The sequence below is a fragment of the Erpetoichthys calabaricus genome, chromosome 2 (assembly GCF_900747795.2).
Source record: "Erpetoichthys calabaricus chromosome 2, fErpCal1.3, whole genome shotgun sequence".
NCBI classification, from domain to species: Eukaryota; Metazoa; Chordata; class Cladistia; order Polypteriformes; family Polypteridae; genus Erpetoichthys; species Erpetoichthys calabaricus.
In genome coordinates, this window is record NC_041395.2 from 69,090,994 (window position 1) to 69,112,186 (window position 21,193).

Genomic DNA, 21,193 nt, shown 5'->3' on the forward strand with positions numbered 1-21,193 from the left:
TTAGTGATTCGTTAATATGGCATTTATGTTAAAAGTAAACATTGTGCATACCATGGTGACTATGTTGTGCAATATTTAAGCTAGCGTGTTTTGGTAATAGGTCAGGCACCTTTTAGTTTGAAGGACAGTTTTAAACAGCCGAGGTATCTAGAGAAGCACGTAGGAATAGTGACACATATGTTTTTTGCATTCAGTTTCATATTATACATCTGTACTCTTTTTAAGGTGTATTTTATTTCTTTGTTCAATATTCACAGAATACACTGTATCATGAAGCCTGTATAGAAATACGTATTGCATGTGAATTAAGTGGAGTTGGGGATGAGGGTGGGAAGCGGGTAGCAAAAATGCCCCTTGCCTCAGGTGGTATTTTGTTAATGTACCTGCACTGCATGCACCAATCCAAACTAAATATAATAAATAAAATCAATTAATAAATTAAATTACGAAAATATAATGCTGTGACACACCCCACCACAGTTAGGAGGGCCCAAATATTATTTGTGAATTTTCACATTCGCAGGGGCTTGCACCCCCCCCCCCCCCCTTCATGAATTTGAAGAGGTTACTTGTAAAAGACACAAGGGCAGCAGCAAGAAACAGTATGTTAGCCTCTAATTCTTCAGCTATATATGCAAAAAAAAAAAAAACTATATCATTTTAAACACTGCATTTTTAATTTCTGTACTAATCCAGTATTTAAAATATCCACATAAAACAATTTTTATGCTGTTCCCTGCTAAATAGAAGTTCAACTGTACTTTATCCTTACAGAATACAGTATATGCAGTTGACAACACAAGACACAGTTGGTATTTCACTGTATTGTTATTAATAGAAATTAATAATTTCAATTATAATATCAAGGGCAAAGATCATGAATTGTGAATTTTGTGGAAAACATCCACCCCTGACTTCATGCCATAAACCTGCTGGTCTTAGTAAATTGCACATGATTCTGGATGTATCAAATGCATTCTGTATTTTAGAAGTCCAACTCATAAGGTCACTTCTCTTGTGACTATACTAAAATGGTATTGGTGAAATATCGGCTCCCAATAATAATAATAATAATAATAATAATAATAATAATAATACATTGTATATATAACACCTTTCCCATGCCTTTGCCTCACATTTCATTTTTATTTCAAAGTTTTTGTTCTTTTTTTTTAAATCTTACTTACTACACCCAAGTTAATAACATACCTTAAGTCTCTCTAGGTCTTCCTTAAGCTTTTGAGGCATATAAATGTTACATTGTGGAATTGTAGACTTCACTAATACACCAATCTTATTGCAACTTTTGGTTCTTTCACTCATCTGTTTTTCATCAGTCCAAGTAGCATTTTGTTGATGAAATAACCTCCTTTAAATGTTAGTATCTGAGGTGCATGCTCTATGATTTGCACAAAGCATGACGTTTGATTTCAAGTGTTTTCACCACATGGGGTACCATGTTTCTGAGACAAGTTTCTCTTTTTGCTTACCAGTTTTAATTTATTTTACTTCATTATTGTGTGTCTTTGGATAACAACACTTTAATTAAGAAGAACATTTTAAACTGTACAAAATAATCTCATCCATAATGAATAAAAGTAAGCTTAACACTGATAAAGAAATGTTTTCCAATTTTTCATTCAAATAAATGTGCACTTAATTATCACAATAACCATGAGGAACAGTACAATTCTCTCTCAAATCCAGAATACTCGGCTAGATTACTGGGCCATTAGATGTCCATATAGATTTTGAACTCTCTCCCCATGTCTTTGTTTTTCTCCTGAAGTACTGAATACTAAAGTATTCCTCCCACATCAGGAACATGAATCTTAGGGAAACTGGAGGCTTTATGATTAACCTGTTTGTGGAAATGTGTACTTTTTCAGGCTACAATAAAGAATTTTACTGATGTTTGCTGATCATTTTCTCAATCAAAGTTTAAGTGCTGGGAGTATGGCTGCATTCTTGTTTCTTTAGGTGAGAGGTTAAGTAGCTGTGAGCGATCTTCACAGGATAACCAGAGGGTTCTGACTAATCTGATTTAATGTTTTATTGTTATCACATAGCTATGAGCATCTTTATATAATGGTTTTGAATAGCATTATATGTTAAGTTTGAACATTATTTTTGATCAAAATGAATGTTTACGTTAAGATGGAAAAAAGACCATTCTTGCTGTAAAGAACAGCTGGCGTGTTAGGTCAATGTAATGAATGTTTGCAGAACCAGTGTTACTGTTATTAAATAGCTGTCTTTTTATCTAGCATGTGACATACATATTATTTTAAAGTTTAAAAATATTCTGTTAAACATATTTGTGTAAAGCTGTTTGTTTAAAGATTGTGAATGCAACCTACCATTTATACACAATACTTTATTATACACTTATCTTGCTGTTATCCTGGTGTAATGTCATTTTGTGCAAAGTGTGTTGTGTTTTATGAACTTTGTTTTCAGTATGTATTTATGCAATTTATTCTGTAGTTTCACATTTGTTTGAGTAGTTGACTCAATGAAGCAACTGCCTGGCTCCTAGAGATGTATTTTAAAGGGTGTTTAGGCTGACTGTTAAACCAAATCCAGTACAATATTCTTTTACCTTATTAGATTAAGTTGCTGATTTTCTCACTTCATACCTAGGTTGAGCACAGCACAGGGTTACAGGTTTGAAACCAATAGGGCGACTGTGTCAGGAGTGACTTGTATCTGTTATGGTGATTTCAGCAGTGGAATTGGTCTTTGCTACAGACCTGTAAGCTCTTGCATTTAACACTGGACTGACTGAAACCTTCTGGAACCCTGAAATATTCTTTTAACCTAACAGAATACAATTTTAATTTTTCCAATGGGTTCATCACCTTAGCTTTGTAGATTTGCGTCTACAGAACTGTGGCATTAACTTGATACAAAAAGTTCAATATATGATTACTTAAATTTCATGACAATATTATTAATCAGTTTTAACTTACATTTTATTTCTTCCAGGTTCCTCTCCCAGGTTATGTTGAAGCTTATCCTCATTCTCGGTACCAACAGAACACTCCGCCTCGAATTCCACGGCAGTATAGCCAGACAGCAGCATTACACCCTTCTTTGGACCAAGTGCCAACCCCTTCCACTGCGGCCTCCCAGCAGAGTCTGACTGAAAATGATACTTCAGAGGCATCCCTTACCAACATCTCAACAGCAGCTCTTGTCAAGGCAATAAGAGAAGAAGTGGCCAAACTAGCCAAGAAACAGACAGATATGTTTGAATTCCAAGTTTAATGACGTTCATTATCAACAGCAATAGCTTTCCAATTTGGAAACTCCTCTGTTTCACAAAGAACAGTGAAAGGCCTGTAGTATCCTGATGGTTTGGACTTTTGTGAAAATTGATTCACTTTGGTGGAGAGTTCATTGATTCTTTTATCATTTACTAAAACACATGACATTAACAGCCAAAAACTATTTTTTTTTCCTATATTAGACTTTCAACAGTTTTAAAGTAAAGACTATGGAAAATCTGTAAATTGTAAGAATTATCATTATTTTAATTTGATTTTATCTACTGTAATTATTTGTTTTTAAAATATTGTCATCTACATAATACACAGAATAAAACATATGTTAATGTTTTAGCAACAAAGGACATCTTTGGGCATATACATCTCACTTTTATTGTTTTAATGCCATGTAATATAGACTTGTAGGTACTGTATAAAATAAATACCACCATGCTCTGGGGCTTTCATATGAACAGTATATACATTGTACCCATTAACTGTATGCAAATAACTGAAAAGATTTTCTTCTTACAGTAAAAAGTAGATACAAAATTCTAAATCACCATCATTGATATTTAAAGTTTTATTATGCATTAAAGAAAAAAGAAAATGCCAAATATTATAGTTAGAATCTGTGTCATTCAACCAAATTAGAAAATTGCTAAAAAGTAACATTATTTCCATCTTCATAAACAATATCACCAAAATACTCTACTTCAGGGAAAGGTGCACTTAAACATCTGTGCATTTTGGCTTCCTACTATCACAGGACTGTGTATTGCTGGAAAGAAATCAATCAATGCAATTAAGACATTTTAGTTCATAAATTAAAAAAAATATGTGATTACTAAACTCTGGCTCAATGAATTTAATGAGTATTTTAGAAGATTATCCTGGTATCAAAACAGGCTCATAAAATACAAACTGTACTACAGATGTCCTTTTCAAATTTCACATTTTGTGGAAACAATATAATTTCATGGCCCTTTTATAATTTTTTTCAAGATCACACTGTAAATTTGCATTGTGTCTTGACTGACTCTGTTTCTTCTTGACATTGACGTTTAAAGTTGCATGTTTTAATGGGCTTGCATTTGGTAACCAGTTTGGTTTCTTATCAGAATCCAGTTAAACTGATGTTTGACTTTATATTTTATTATCTTTTTTAAAATGAATTCATTTTAGCCAGTACTTTATTTTTGTACATTTTAGATACTCATGTACAGAGGTTGGCCCTGTGCATATTTCTTTTATTCCCTTCAATTTGGAGTATAGTTTAAGGGTGGGTATGAACTTTAAGAGCTACCACAGTAACATATATTCATTTACTATTTTCATTTTAATTCTGTTTACAGAACAGTAAGACTTGCATTCCATTTTTAAGAATGTAAAGCTTTTTTTTAGTTTTCTGCACAAGCTTGTAAATTGCTTTATTATATCTTTCTAAAAACCTCTATCAAGCTAAGCTATACTGTAGAAGTGCCAACAGGAGTACATTCTGACAATCAGGATGTTCTAAGAAACGACACAATATGTGGATCCCTTATATCAGCTGTATACTAGAACAGAATTCAATGAAGATTTCCTGTATGATTTAGTACTTGGGGATTACAGATTAGTTACACTGGATTTGTACAATTTGCTAAATACAAAGATTAGCATATATTTAACGAAAAAATGAAAAAGAGATTTATTTTTATTAAGTGCTTTGTTAGTGGCTTGGTAATACCCATAGCTTTTGAGATTTAAAAAGAAGCTATAACATGACAAATGTACAGTATAATGCTTATTTAACCATCAGTCAGGATAAACATTCATCTTGCCATCAGCAGACATTTCAGTTGCATAATTTTAAAATGTAGTGTTTGTGGAAGTAGGTGTAAGTATTAAAAGTAAAATTTTTCAAATGATCCACCTTTTTGAAAATTTCAGTTATAGCCCCAGTTAATTATCCTTACACATATTCTAATAAATGTCTAAAATATTTTACAATAATTGGCATGAAATAAAAAGAATGCTTTAATGCATGCAGTTGTGAAAATCACTGTACAGGGGATTTTGTTTGCAGTTTGTAGGTTATAATATCCAGCACATACTTGATTAAGTAATTGAACTGCCAGGGTTATTAGTCACTTTAATTTGATTTATTGTAAAATTATTAAGTATATACAGATTGTGAATGCTCCATGTAAGGAAATTTTTTTGAAATGATTACTGTTTATTGCTAAAAATAATGAAATGTACTTTTTATAGAAAATCCTTTATTTTGTAAATAACCCTGTTTTCAAAATTTTAAAACATTCCTCACAATAAAAAAATTAATAACAAAGAAAAAATGCTATTTTCAGCATTTCCCAAATCCAACTACATCACTTGTTAAGCAAATCTGTCATTCATTTTTAAACATTGATAATTTATAGCATGTATCCAACGATTTAAATGATGGTTAAAATAAAAAAGAGCCAGGAGAAAATATATTTACATGTTACTACAAGCAGAATTAAATATAACATAAAATAAATGGAACAAAATATGGTTGTTGTAGAGCACATAAACACATTTACTAAACGTTTCTTAATATACGCAGCTGTTGATCCATTCACTTCTCACTTGTGTTGACACCTGACCAATAGTTTCATTAAATGTCATGTGTTTGCTTTTATTGTTGGTGGCCTTTATTCACTGTCTACCACATAATGACTCTTTCTATACTAAGGCACCCTTCAATTCTAAGTTTTAGTGCACAGATGGGTTGTTTAATGAATAATCAAATATAAAAACAGTGGTAGTAGCACTGCTGTCTCAAAGTAAGGAGACCAGGATTCACGTGCAGTGTCCTCCCTGTGTGAAGCAGGCATGTTCTCCCAGTGTCTGCATTGGTTTCCACCAGGTGCTCTGCTTTCCTCAAAGAGTCCCAAGACATGCAGGTTAGGTGAAATGTGACTCTAAATTGACCCTAGTGTGCATATGTGTGTGTGTGTTCGCCCTGCGATGGACTTGTGCTGTGCCCAGGGTTTGTTCCTGCCTCGCACCCTATGCTAGCTGGGATAGGCTCCAGCACCCCCCGAGACCCTGGTCTGGATTGTGTTAGAAAATGATATGACAAAAAAAATCTACTTAAAGATAGATTTGAGTGTAATAGATGGATCCAATAAAAAACATTCATCTTCTCAATATTTAATTCCAATTTTTAATGCTCCCTTCTATATAATTTTTGATTCATGTGATTCCAATTAATAGCACAAACTTCTAAATTTAATGTGTAACTCTGGATAACTGAACACAATTAATGTTTACTAAATGTTTTTTCCAATTTTCTTTCTCTTCCTCAAGCACAAGCTAACAAATATAAATTAATTTGAATCATTGTGCTTTCAAGAGGTTTTAATGTTGTGTCGGGCAGGCTGTCAGTGATGTTTAAACAAAAAGCCATTCCATCCACTTTATAGCACTAAATGGGTACTAAATTAATGCATATTAGTGCATCTTGACAAATTCTAGGATAGAAAAAATAATCTGTTGGCTTACCTGTCTTGCATTTCTGATAATGGAAAGATTGTGTGAATCTTAAAAAAACACACAAACTTTCAATGAAGATTACATAAAATTGTGTTCCTGTTTAATGATACGGTGCCTCATACTGTAACACATTCAGTCAGAAGTTAATATTCTATGCAGACATTTTACATTTCAATATTTAATTCTCACTTATGACTCCTGGGCTACACACATCAACAGTGCACACATTCTGTTTAATGTCAGTAAGTATAGGATACACAAGTAATATTTAGATAGCTCACTTTTGTGAAGGTCGCTCATCATGTACCATTGAACCACTTACATATCATCACATTATGTTTACATTTTTCCTTTGAAAGGCATTGATATATTATTGAACAGCAGAGGTAGGAATTAATACATTTAAAAACACATAGTACTTAGTTTTTAATTTGTATACATCTCACCTCAAAGAAACAGCTTAGATTCTGTGAAACTAATGAAGGCAACATATCTAAGAACTTGTAGGATTACTCTTATGAATCATATTTCCTACTGCTAAGAGCAACATTAGCAAAGTTAAGTTGCTGGATTGTAGGGAATGCTGGTTCTATGGAATGTAAAGATGGTATTGAGATTTATAGAGGGTCAATCCACATGAAATGAACAGAGGTCTCGATACTTGCTGAAAATAATGTCATTGAACCCAATAACTAGTATACAAAATGTTAGGATTGTATTTTCATTAGTTTCTGAAATCTGGCAAATTTAAATGGGGTGTGGTCCTAATTTGCTAAAAAATGAGTGCTATTAAAAATGATAATGTTCCATAAGTCATAACTTTAGAACTGTTAATGCTAGATGCAAGAAGTTTTCAGGGATTAGAATTAGATGTTTTTAATATCTAAAATAGTTGATCCACTATTGGTTGATCTGCTGGCTTGTTGAATGTTGCATAAAAATTTTCTTTCATACATTAGAATATTGTTGGCTCTCTATATCTTTACACTACACCACATCAAGTCTTTTACATTTTGATAGGTATTACTTCTTTAGCAACTAGATTCCTATCTGAAGGTGCTGGTATGTCTACTCTTTCTGTCAGGTGTGGTTGGATGTCATGGCCAGTGGGGGGCTCCGCAGAGCACTAAAGCTTAGACACAACTAGGAGTGACACTGTCCTGGGTCCATTAAAGGCTTTTTATTTAAAATGATAGTGTACCTTTTACAGACTTCCTCTTCCAATTTCCCAGCTTAAACAGAACATTCCTGTACATTCTTTTGCATTCTCCTCCACTCCTCCCAGGTGAGCTTAGTCCAACTCCTTGGTGGACCAAACCAGCCACTTTTATGCCCAACCCAAGAATACTTCCTGTGTCAAGAAGGAAGTACTCCCAAGTCAGGCAAAAGCCCTTGTAAGTAGGGACAGCCCTAGCAGCTCTCCGTTTCAGCATTCATGGAACCCAGCAGAACTGCCCCGTGTTACTGCAATTCCTAGCATGCCTGGAAGGCACATGAATGGGCATACTGGCCCAGGAATGCTGTAATCCAGTGTGTCGGGGAAGCATGTACTTTCGGGAGGCCATCACCCCTGTCCATCCTCTATACTTGCATCCCTGAAATGTAAGGGTACAGGGTTTATCCTAACTGGGATGTCAGCCCAACTTTGCCATCCATCATAATACCTTAATGCATATAGCTTTGTTCAAGGTACCTACTTCATATTTTGTGCATTTACTAATTAAAACAAGCCCTAATGGTATAATTCTTTTTATGGTTCTCATACATGGGCAATACATGTTTAAAATATACGCGTGAAATGTTTTTTTTCTATTTTTAATGCCTCATAAATCAAAATTTCTTTCAGACAGGCACTTGGTTACTAAAGAAGAACTACTGTACAACCTAAGTAATAATACCTAACAAACTTTGGAAGCTCTGATGTGGCATCATGGAAAGATATAGAGGATCAGAGATACTCTAAAACATGAAAGAACATTTTTTATAAAATTTTCAACAAGCCGTAAATTGGAAAATATGTGACTGTGGAACCAACTATTTTAGATGTTAAAGACATCTAGTACTAAATAACAATCCTTGAAAGTTTCATATGTCTAGCATTAACGGTTCAAATGTTATAGATTATGTAACATTGTCATTTTTTTTTTAGTAGCACTCGTTTATTCAGTAAAATTAGGGCCACGCCCCCTTTTTAAGCCTCCATATCTCAGAAAGTAATGAACATACAAGCTTAAAATTTTGCACAATAGTATTGTACAATGACATTATTTTCACCAATCATGAAGCAAATCGGAGATGGTCAGTTGGAAACATTTTCTAAAATATGTTTATTTGACATGGGTAGACTCTATCCATTTATAAATACATACATACATTTCAAAATCAAAACATTGCCCCAGCAAGATCCATATAAAGCATTTTATATTTTTACTTTTTATTTCTGGTATTGCAGTGTCATCCTGTGATTTTTTTTGCAGGTGCTGATGGCAGGGCTATTTGCCTTTGACGTCAAAGAGAGGTAGTTGTAACTTCCACAAGAGCTCCTTCCCATTATCACAATACTAGAAAATAATACACATCAGGGAACTGCAAAGGTTTACGCAATTAAATTGATTAACGTGACATTTCAATTGAAAAAAAATGCATATTTGTAGTTATTTCTGTACATATGAACAGTTCATAAATAAGGCATTTAGTTTAACCAAATTGATTAGTTGTGTTGGTTAAAGCAAATGACTGCAAGTCTCATTCTAATTCTCAGTGTTAAGTTAAAAATTACACTATAAAATTTACTTCTGCAAAAGCTTAAATTTTTCCCACTGACAATATGTTCCCTGTTTAGGTCTTTCAAAAGGAAAACAACAGTATGTTCAATGTCTCTTCTCTCTGAAAGGTTTAAGTCTAGTAATCAAACGTTTTGAGAAGGAAGGCTATTTTAAAACTAAAAATGGTTAAAGAAACTGTGAAAATCTGTCAATTTCATTTATGAAAGTAATTTCCTTTCAGAAAAAAAATATTTTTAATGTGTAATTAAGAAATGTATTTCCAAATGGCCCAATAAAAGTGTTAATTTGCAATACTCCTAATGTATTTTTCTTTATACCCTTCTTAAGCATTATTTGTGTAACCCCTAATATTCTAAGCATGCTTATTTTATTAGAGGATCACAAAGCACACATCCTTTAAACAGCTCTCAGATATAACTTGCACATATTGAAAATGTGGAAGAAAACTGGGAACACCTGGAGAAACTACATTAAGAAAAAGAGGTTGTTAAAACCTCCAATAACTTAACCAGGGCCAGAGTTAAACCCAGGTTTCCAGAACAGCAGCAGCAGCACTAGCCAGCAGCTAAATAATGAAATCCGCATCCTACTGGTCATCCTATTCCAACCTAAACACTATCTCTCCCAGAAGCAATCAAACAAAATTTCTTAATTCTGCACACTGATACTTCCATAGGAGCCTTTTTTCCTAACCTTTACTTGATCTCCTTCGACCACCTAACTTAATCAAACATCTCGTATGCAGCTTGCTTTACGGTGGAATCCACATTCGTAACCAGGCACTTTCAGCTGTAACAGGAGCCATGGTGTCACTTGCAAATTTGTCACCAACAATACCCTTGTATCTGGTTCCTCTTGTAAATTCAATATTAATCAACAGACCTCTTTCCAGTCTAAAAATCTTATTTACTGCATTTCTTAAAGGAAGCATCCAGCAATCTACAGTGGTGAAACAGGGAGACGGCTAGTAGACTGTTTCAAAGAGTACAGTCGAGCTATTAAGATCAAATACCATACAAAGCCTATTGTAGAACACTCCATCTGCTTTTATTTCACTGACTTATGCCAATTCTAGTCCACTGTATATGATTTAACAAACTACCATTTTGGTTAACAATATTGCAAACATCACTCACCATTATGAAACTAACCATGCTAAATTTGAAAGTGCTCTCTCAAATTGAGCTCATAGGCGAGAGACTCGATTGTGGCTCTGAGAAGTTCATATGAAATCCCCACGACCATTATCACAACTGCAATAGCTGTTCAAAAAAAGAAAACACTACTGCCTCATTTCATGTGAAATGGGAGGTACAGTAGCTAGAACAGTAAGGCTTTTGTGGGCGCACAACTGTTAAACAATGCACTTTATAGTAGGAGAGTGTTGTACAGTGTTACCCATTATGGACACAATGAGAAGTCAAGCAAATTGACACCTTTTATTGGCTAATTGAACAGATTACAATATACTGTAGAAGCTTTTGAGAAGCTTGGGCCCCTTCTTCAGGCAGCTTGCTTATTGTAATCTGTTCAGTGCCTGTGTGAATATGTGTGTGTCTTTCCCTGTGTCTCTGTGGGTTTCCTACCACAATTCTTTGCACGCAGGTTAGATGAATTGGGGTTGTTACAATGGCCCTAGTGTGTATTTATGTGTGTTTGCACTGTGATAGCTTGGTGCCCCGTCCAGAGATTGTTCCTACATTTCGCCCAATGGTTGCTGGGGTAGGCTACACCTGTCCCACAACGTTGCCCTAGATAAGTGGACTGAGAAGATGTATCGCTGGATACAATAATGCTTTTTAAGTGTTTATGTATCTTATCAGTTTGGTTTGTGTGCAATATTTACGGTGTAGACTTCCAGTTTTTGTCTGTTGTAGCGTGTGAGAGGAAAATAGTGTGTGACTAAACAAATTGCAAAGGTGCAGAATATGTTTATTGTGGCTGTCTCAAGCATCTGGCAGAGTTCAAGCTATTCTATAGTGCAATTACCAGTAATCCCTCACCTATCGCGAGGGTTACGTTCCAGAGCCCCCCCCCCCCCATAGGTGAAAATCCGCGAAGTAGCGACCTATATTTATTTTATTATTTATACATATTTTAAGGCTTTATAAACCCTTCCCACACTCTTATAAACCTTTCTCACTCTCTTGTTAACCTTTCCCACACTCTTGTAAACACTTCCTATGCTCTTAAACACTTTCTACATTCTTAAACACCGCAGACCAACACTGCACACTGCACGCAGCGATCAGACGTCGATGTGTCTGCACTCGCTTTGTGAAGGGGGGCAGCTGAACTCACGCTGAGCAGAAATGGACTTTGTGCTGCTTCTGCCAAAATGCCTGCTTGTCGCTCTGCATGTTCGGAAGGAGGAGGAGGAGTGGGGGTGTGTGAGGGCTGAACACACGTTTGCTCAAACCCCCCTCCCCGGAGGCGCAGTACGCTCCTGCCACTTCGCATTGTCAAGGGGGTGGGGAGCTGAATGAACGCTAAGGAGAAGTGGACTTTGTGCTGGCTTTGTGCTGCTTGTCGCTCTGCCTGTCAATAATTTAAAAGCCTGTACATCACCAATTTTCCTGTCTCACTGTCTTGTCTTGCGTGAAGTTAAAATGTTTTATAATAGTGAGATGTTACTCATATCCTTAGCCCGACATCCACATATCATATGTGTTAACAAAGTGTGTTTTATAAGTTTACATGTGTTTAAAGCATGTGGGATGGGTATTTTAAGGCTTAAACTATAAAAATGTTTATTTATATGGTCTTTCTATATCGCGGATTTTCTCCTGTTGCTGATGGGTCTGGAACATAACTTCCGCGATAGGCGGGCAATCACTTGTATTTAAAAACCCACGAAGTCGTGAATCCGCGAAAAGTGAACCGCGAAGTAGCGAGGGATTACTGTAACAAGTATTTAAAGTGGAATTGTCACGGCACCACAATATTTACTCTTTAAGAGTTATTGCCTATTGATGATGATGTTGCTAATTCAAAGAGGCAGCACAATTGTCTTTTGGCTTCTGCCCTGTTTGTAGGGTAGTTTGATGGTAACTTGTTCAGGGAGTGATTGTTGTGCCTTTTTCCCGTGATGGTTAATGCAACTGGTAAATGACTTTTTTCTGTAAAAAGAATTTGTGAAGAGAATTATTTCAAATTAATTACAACAACCTCCTTTGTACTAATTAGGGAAGTCAATGAAAGGAAAAGACCAAGGCTTTACACTATGTGCATCATGCTTCGTAGCAGTAGCTTCAATGTACAATATACCAAACCATATTTAGCTCAACATTGTCCAGTAAGAAGAAGGAAGGGATGAACACAGTGGTCAGAGTTGTCAACCACAGCAATTCTACTTTAAGGCTGCAGCACTGACCTTTTTAAAACACTGCTAAAAGACAGTGGACCTGAATATTCCGACCTTCTTAACCACAATGATGTATATGGTTGTGCCCAGGAGCCAGGTTTAGAGCAATTCTTTGCACTTTTAAAACAATTAACATAATTGCTATAAAGACAGATGACTGCTAATGCATAAAAGCTTTCTTCTCTCATGACAGATCCAGATGTGATGGCACATGCTGCATATTTTATGTATCACTAGACAACTAAACAATCTCAGTCTGCAACTGTTGGTACATGGTACAAGTGACTGCATTTTGTGCACACTTGGACCTCTCTCTGATTAAGATTGGTACACTTTCCCACACTGCAGAGACATCAGAAACATTGCTTATCAGTCTCATCAAGAATTTCTAGACAAGTCTTACAAGTCAAGTGTTCTTATTTGTAGAAAGCCACTCCATGGTTGCTACCACTGCCACATACCCTGCTGATGCCAAGAGTGTATGGCTCAGTATCAACGAGGCATCTTTTCAGCTGAAGATGATTTACTTACAAAACAAGAACATTATCAAAGGCATTTTGAATGACAAGAAACTGTACACTTTTTAGCCTGTGCAGTGGTAGACTAATTGCCACAGACTTTCCACTTACATTTTGATCATGTTTGAATCTACATACATTTGTTAGTTAAGATTTTTGATGATTAATCTCATTATTAATCAAAATCACAAAATACTTACAGACAAGCATCTTATCACCTTGCTCTGACCTCCCACAAGCCTGTCTTCAGAAAAATCACTATGGATATACAGCTACTCACTTGCAGCATTCATTATAAACTAGTGGAAAAAAGAACCCCCAAAAGAAATCAATTTCAAAATAATATAAAACATTATGATAAATATAAAGGACAGGCAATGTTGTCAATTAAATGAGCTTGAGCAGGGTCACAAACTAGGATGGTACTCTTGTTACATTGTGGAATGAATTAGACCGAAGATGTCCACAGTGCATCAGTGCTGATGATGATGAGAAGAGGATGGTTTTTTAAGCTTCAGTCATAGCTTTGTACAGCCAAAATAAATAAATAGACAACAAGACCATAGACTACATTTATGGATCCCCATTGTACAAGTGCCACCAAGTCCTCATTGCCATGCCTGCATTGGTACATGAAATGTTCTGATTGGAAGGTGGAATGGCAGTGTGTTGTCTTCAGTAATGAAAACAGATTCAGCATGGGAGTGATGATTATGTATGTGTCTAACTGAGACCTGGGGAGCTGCAATGTCCATCATGTGTACTGTACAACTTGCAGCACAGAGGGCCAATGTCTGGTGTTAATGGAGGGGACATTGACCAGTGCTGCCTACATCAATGACATAACCCAGCCAGTCTTGATCCCATTCCTGCATGAAATAGGAGATGTGATTCTTTCAGCAAGACAAAGGCCACCAGCATTTTATCCTTGCAACTCAATGTACTTCAGAGGATGTTCATCAACCAGATCTCTCCCTGGTCAAGCATGAATGGGGCTGGACTGATCAGCATGTCTCCTGCATCCTGCCATTAGTGACGAACCCTGACCAGGTCAAAAAAGGCATTAAGTGACATTCCACTCACTGGAAAACATTCATCATATTTATGATTACTTACATGCCAGATTGAAGGCTTGTATTGTAACACAGGGAGGACACATCCCGGCTTTATAGCAAGTATGTTGTAATACATGACACCAGGTTGCGAATAAATCATGCCATATCACCTTGCTCGTATGTGTGTGTGTGTGTGTGTGTGTGGACATGTTTTTAACACGCTTAGGTGATTCTCCAACCTGAATCTCACTTTCGTGGTGTGATGCCTATAGGATGTTAATTTTCAAATTCCACTAGTGTATTTTGGGTCATAATTTCAGTTCTTTATTTTTCTTTCAACATATATATTATAAATGCATATTTTAAAGTTTGAACTTGATGGACAATAAAGCAGACAAATAATGATTTACTGTTATTATAAAATTGTTACAAGTGGCAGCTAGTTCCACCAGCCCCTAGATCACCATTATTTTCTAAAGAGACTCTTAGTCTCAGTATCCAATTGAGTTCCTTACCTCTGTTTCACATTCCGCAATATTATGAGTATATGTTGTTAAGTTTAAGAGTAACAGTCTGAATTCTGTTGGATTCCAAAGTACTTAATATTTCTGGTGTTCATTACTGTACTGTCTATGGACAGGTATAGCAGTTTGACAATGTGGTAGTGATATAAAATGGCACTGTAGAACTGAGAACAGGGAGTCAGTAACAGTCCAAAATGATTGCCACACTTGTATATTTGTGCTAATGACTATTAACAATTATAATTGGTATGCTACCGGTAGACTATGAGTAGTTAAACGCTCTGTCTCTCATGTAGCTTTTATGTATCTCTGAAGACTTTACAATTTAGACATATTTATACTGTAATATACACTATGGGCACCATTAATGAAAAGTTGTTGTAATGTGTATCTTTTATGGAAGCAGTGCTGCATAAACGCCAATCCACTAACAGATCCGTAATCAGAAAAGTGACGTGCGGTAAGGTTCATGGCTGGTGAGGCACTGACTCCTTCAGAGTCAGATTTACAAATATATGAACCCAAAAGAGTAGCTTATTCACTATTCAACTGGCAGCATGCACTTTGACTACTGGTTATGCTTCATATCTCATCAGCATTCTTTACACACACATAGTTAAGGTACATATTTGGCTAGGAAAGAACATTACATTTATAGCGTCAAGAAAGAGCGGAGAGAGCGCATTTGCTCTGCACCCTCCATGTGTTCTAAATTTGCCGTTACAGTTCCACAATTCATACTCAATCAATGCAAATGAAAGTACAGAGTGGTGTACAAAAACAGATTTCAATTTTGAAATATTTAGTTGTTTTTAAAAGCTTTTAATTCTGATGCTTTAATCAATTTTCATACATACTGTTCAACAAAAGGATAACAAGAAAAACAAAAGAATATTTGGTACTTGTGTACTAAACGGATGGCAGTTCCTACCCATTCTAGTGTTGGGCTCCGTGGGGGAGGCACCCAAGTTGCTTAATTTTTGGAGTTTAAATTATTAGACTGACCTACCCCAGTTTAAATTATTAGACTGTCCTCCTTATTTTTCTTTAGTTTTAAGTCTTAATCTTCCATTTTGGCAGTCAGTCGAAACAAAAAATAAAAAATAAACGTACCACTGCAGTGCACTTGACTTTCTGATATCGCTAACTTATTGGCGCCAAGAGCCTCTGCATAGAAGAACAGCAGCAACAAGCACCTGTTGGGTTCACATGCGCCCCCTTCAGTGCGGCACGGTACTGTCTGCCTCACCTTGTGTCTTTTCACTGCGGTTTTATGTCTGATAAGCAACACTAAATATGTCACACGCATTTATTAAAGATATTAGCCAAACTGTGGAAAGTCAGGGTGTATAATAAACGTGTCTGCAAACATTATACTGGCGACATACAGAGAGACAGCAACAGGCACGTGCCAATTGCATGCTATCAACCTAGTGTGTGAGGGAGAACGCAGTCCGGGGTAAGGCTCGGCTAATCGCTACCGCACCTCGAGCTTCTCGCCTGTATTTTAACAGGAAAAGTGCAAATTCAGCGATTTTAACTATAAAAATTATCAAAATTATTAGCATCATACAGAAACAATTTTATTGTACAGTCCAGTGGACACATTTATTTTTTTACTTTTCATGATGACAAGCCTCACTTGCCTCCCCTGAAGTCACACTAACTGAACACGTTTAGGAGGCTCTGCAGCAATGCTGTAATATTGTCCTGTTAGGCATCGCCCGTCATGTTAGCTTGTCTTCAGAAGCTGAAATATTCGCCAGAATGAATGCTGCAGCATGTAAAGCTCAGGCACCCTGTCTGACAAAGCAACAAAAGAGCAGAAAACCTTCAACCTGACCACGGCTACACCCCAGCCTTAATGCGCCTGCGTGAAGATAAATGTGCCCCACAATTCCAATGGAAACTGCTGTCTTCTTAACACCATAGACATATATAGATAGACACCGCATTCACTGTGTTGCCCGGTCGACATGATACGTCAGCGCATCCGCCCTATTGCGAGTGGCAAAAGTGCCATTTAAACTAATACAGGTAAACGTAGAAACTGGGTTTTCTGATGAAAAAACAATAACGTTTAAAACAGTATCGTTTACATATAACAGATTTTGGCAAATCGTTTAAATGCAATTATTTATATCCATTTATACACTAATAATGACAATTATTAAATAATAATAATTATTATAATTATTAAATAATTCCTCCCATATAAGTAACATTTCTCAGACTGCCTTCTTCCATCTCCGAAACATTTCTAGACTTTGTCCTGTTCTTATGCAACACAGTACTGAAGTATTGGTTAATGCTCAAGTCACCTCACGTATAGATTACTGTAATGCTATTCTATCTGGCATCCCACACAACTTCTTCAAAATTCTGCTGCCAGGATAATAACCTGCTGTTCTAAATCCACTGAACATATTACACCTATTCTCTCTCAACTCCACTGGCTTCCTGTTCACTACAGAATACAATACAAAATACCGCTCTTAACATTTAAAGCTCCCCTCTACCTCACTGATCTCCAACAGACTTACACTCCCTCTCGCTCACTCAGGTCCTCATCTGCAGCTCGACTTTCTGTACCGCACATCAAACTCTGTTCTGTGGGAGCTTGAGCGTCTCTCATAGTGCTCCTCAACTTTGGAACTCTCTTCCCTCTCATATACGTCAGCTCGATTCAATAACACATTTTAAAACTACCTTAAAAACTTATCTTTTCAAACTGGCATACCAATTGTGAATTTTGCACTGTTACTGCCAGTTATCTTTGTTTGTCTTTCTTTTAACAATGAAATGATACACTCCATGACAAAAATAAACAATTTTATTGTATACAAATTGGCTTAATAATTTCTGAAAACATTTCATGCATTCCTCTCTCAATCTCTCTCTCTCTCACACACACACACACGCGCACACACACACACACAATGTGGTTACTTAAATATATACAGGATAGGATCTAAAATCCATGAAACAGAACTGTCTTACATAGCTTTTTTACAGTGTTGCCACTCTGTAATTTGAGAGTATTCAGTCTGACAATATGGTGTAGCCTTAGTTTGTGGAAGACAGACACAACTAAAGACATGAGCATACAATGATGGTTGTTAATTTCAAACTGTGTTTCACCAAACCCATCATCTGAACCAATCTCAGCCCGAACAAACTGATTTATCAAAGATACACTGACAGTTTGCCCTAATGTCGACTGTCGGATAACACGCTCAGCTACTTTGACCACCTTGACTGTACCCTCAGTCAATCATCAAACGGGATCAGAAGGAATCATCAAACTTCCTTTGTTTTTTTAATGTGAGCAAGTGGTAGCTTTGATCATATGATGCCCATACAGCATCTGTTATCAAACTAGCACAGTACACATCACAGGACAGCTTTCTCAAAATCTCGTCTAAGGGCTACCTCCCATTGCTTCCTGAGGTGGATTTCTTTGGGAAACTTTCAAAGTTTGAGAAATGTTAACAGCTAACAACAATCTACATAGTTAGTGACTAAATAGCCTACGTTTAGCCAAAACGTTGTTTGGAGGCTCACTTGAGCACATAAATGCATAGCTTTGCTATTTTAGCCTGGCATAGCTAAAGTTAAGATTATAAAACGGGATTTTCTAATGGCCAAATATAACCAAAACAATTGCTCAGCTTTACCTGTGAAATGTAATCCCTGTGATCTGGTTTAGAGCGTACAGCGGTTTGTACAATCCCAAGCAGCACAGGCGTGAGGCATCTTTATCCATTACTTCACTCCACGGCAGTGCCACTCGCAATATGGCGGCGACGTTGACGTACGATGCTGCTGGTCATGCGGCGTCTAGTAATTCTATGTCTATGCTTAACACTTCTTGTCCTTACGAATACACATCTCACAAGAACACCGGCACCGTTTATTAAAATCGCAGAGATCGGCCACCCTGGTGCTATTCCTACCTCCCCAACCCTCATCCGTGCCAGATGGTAGCTGCCACATTCATTTTTATATCGCATATATCAGCATTCATCTGGTTAAACAACATAGAACGAGGGAGAATTGTGTTGAAAAGGAAGTTTCAGAAGCTGCCGGATTTTGACTTTTTTTTTACATTTTCCAAGTGTCAAGAATACATATGCACCTGTTTCAGCGAATTAAGTAGTGTTTTAAAGATGGTCGAGAAACGAAGAATAACAAAAAAATTAAGATGCAAAAATGATCTTTAAGGAGCGCACCGAAGAAACCAACTTCAATTCCACAGTAACAGGCTACTCACGTTTATTTACATCAGTAAAAACGTTTGCATTAAATAAACCAGTTGGCGCTACTTTCAATGCCTAATTTACAGCTGCTGGCGTGCCGGAATGTCTGCACTTTAGTTTTTACACTGTGGCCTTTGCTGCCATCTACAGGATTTCAGTTATGCTACATATTAAAAAGCTGCACCTGATGCTGCTGGGATAATCTGCTCATTGAATTGGATCAAACGTGTTATGTTACTCAAAAAAAATATATAGAGGGGCATGATGGCAAGTGAGTAAAATGAGTTTGCACATTCTCCTTCTTGTCTGTTACGATTTTCATTCTACATCTCCAAAGACTTGTGGTTAAGTAGGATGACATATTAATTGTGGGTCATCCTTGTGCTGGAATGTGCTCTGATTGTCCCTGCAATGTATTCACAGCCTGTCTCTGCCCTGTCTTATGCCTATTGCTGCTAAGGACATCCATCCATCCATCCATTTTCCAACCCGCTGAATCCAAACACAGGGTCACGGGGGTCTGCTGGAGCCAATCCCAGCCAACATGGGGCACAAGGCAGGAACCAATCCCGGGCAGGGTGCCAACCCACCGCAGGACACACACAAACACACCCACACACCAAGCACACACTAGGGCCAATTTAGAATTGCCAATCCACCTAACCAGCATGTCTTTGGACTGTGGGAGGAAACCGGAGCGCCCGGGGAGAACATGCAAACTCCACGCAGGGAGGAACCGGGAAGCGAACCCAGGTCCCCAGAACTCCCAACTGCGAGGCAGCAGTGCTACCCACTGTGCCACCGTGCCGCCCTGCTAAGGACAGCATATATTATATTATTATAGATATTTAGATTTCTGAAAAGTATTTTAATTTATATGTGTTTATTATTATTATTATTATTATTATTATTATTAATACAATCTTCCACACTTTAGTAGCTGATGGATGGCCTAGGAGCATTCAAAGGTAATTGTTGAAACCTTCCTTGAGTGTTCCTAGCACTACCACTATGCACCATTCTTGTCATGATATTCTACATCTTGTTGATCTCAATTTCAAGGTCCCTCTGTGTATTATTATTATTATTATTATTATTATTATTGTAACTCAGTATGTGTCGATCCGTCCTAATCTAGCAGCACAGAGTAAAACACAGGAACTGGTCATGGATGGGGAGCCATTACCAATCATTCCAATCACTCTATAATTCACATCAAAAACAGTGTTCATCACAAAGAAATGTATAGAACAAACAATATTACATTCAGGTATGGAACTGATAGACTCTTGACTAGAATAAAGTTAATGCATATGCCTAATGCATAGGCCAGAGGAACATTAAAAGCAGCTGCCATCAAAAAATGAACATATTGTGGAAACAATGGAATCAATGAATCCATAGAAGACACAAAACAGTAAAGGAAAGTTGAGTGTCTCTCAGTGAGTTAACCCTGTAAGAACACTTCTTGAAACATAACCAAAGAACTCAAGTCTTCAGCCTTGATTTGAATATCAAAATGGATGGAAGGCCAGTGAACACAAAACTTTTGTAAAGATATCTGTTGAGCTGGGCTGTCTGAGTAAATGAACTTTCAACAAAACTTATAAAGTGAGGTTTTGGAGCAGTGAAAAAACCTGACTGAAAAGAGCTTATCTACCTCATGTGTTAAATTTAAGTAACAAAAACATTACACAAAAGAAAGAAATGATTACAATTCACGAATACTATGAAACCACAGAGATGAGGTAAAATGTTCATAGCAGGTGGCTTTTGTGATTTGATTCCAAAACCAAAGCACTATGACAGGTGAAAAATGAAAACTAACATATGAAAACTTTTTTGAAACGAATAATCCTACAGGTAAGGATACATAAACCTTCTTCACCAAAGAACAAA

General features: G+C 36.7%; 1 protein-coding gene across 3 annotated transcripts in view; it reads left to right on the forward strand.

Moving 5' to 3' along the window:
• Nucleotides 1-9,867, forward strand: part of LOC114645957 (UPF0606 protein KIAA1549L-like) — a 333,503-nt gene extending 323,636 nt beyond the window's left edge. For all 3 annotated transcript variants that reach the window (XM_028793895.2, XM_028793894.2, XM_051923802.1), the window contains 2 exons: nt 2,989-3,517; nt 9,266-9,867. In XM_028793895.2, the coding sequence (XP_028649728.2) occupies nt 2,989-3,270 (282 nt within the window). In that variant the 3' untranslated portion in view covers nt 3,271-3,517; nt 9,266-9,867. The remainder of the gene's footprint in view (nt 1-2,988; nt 3,518-9,265) is intronic.
• Nucleotides 9,868-21,193: the final 11,326 nt, after the last annotated feature.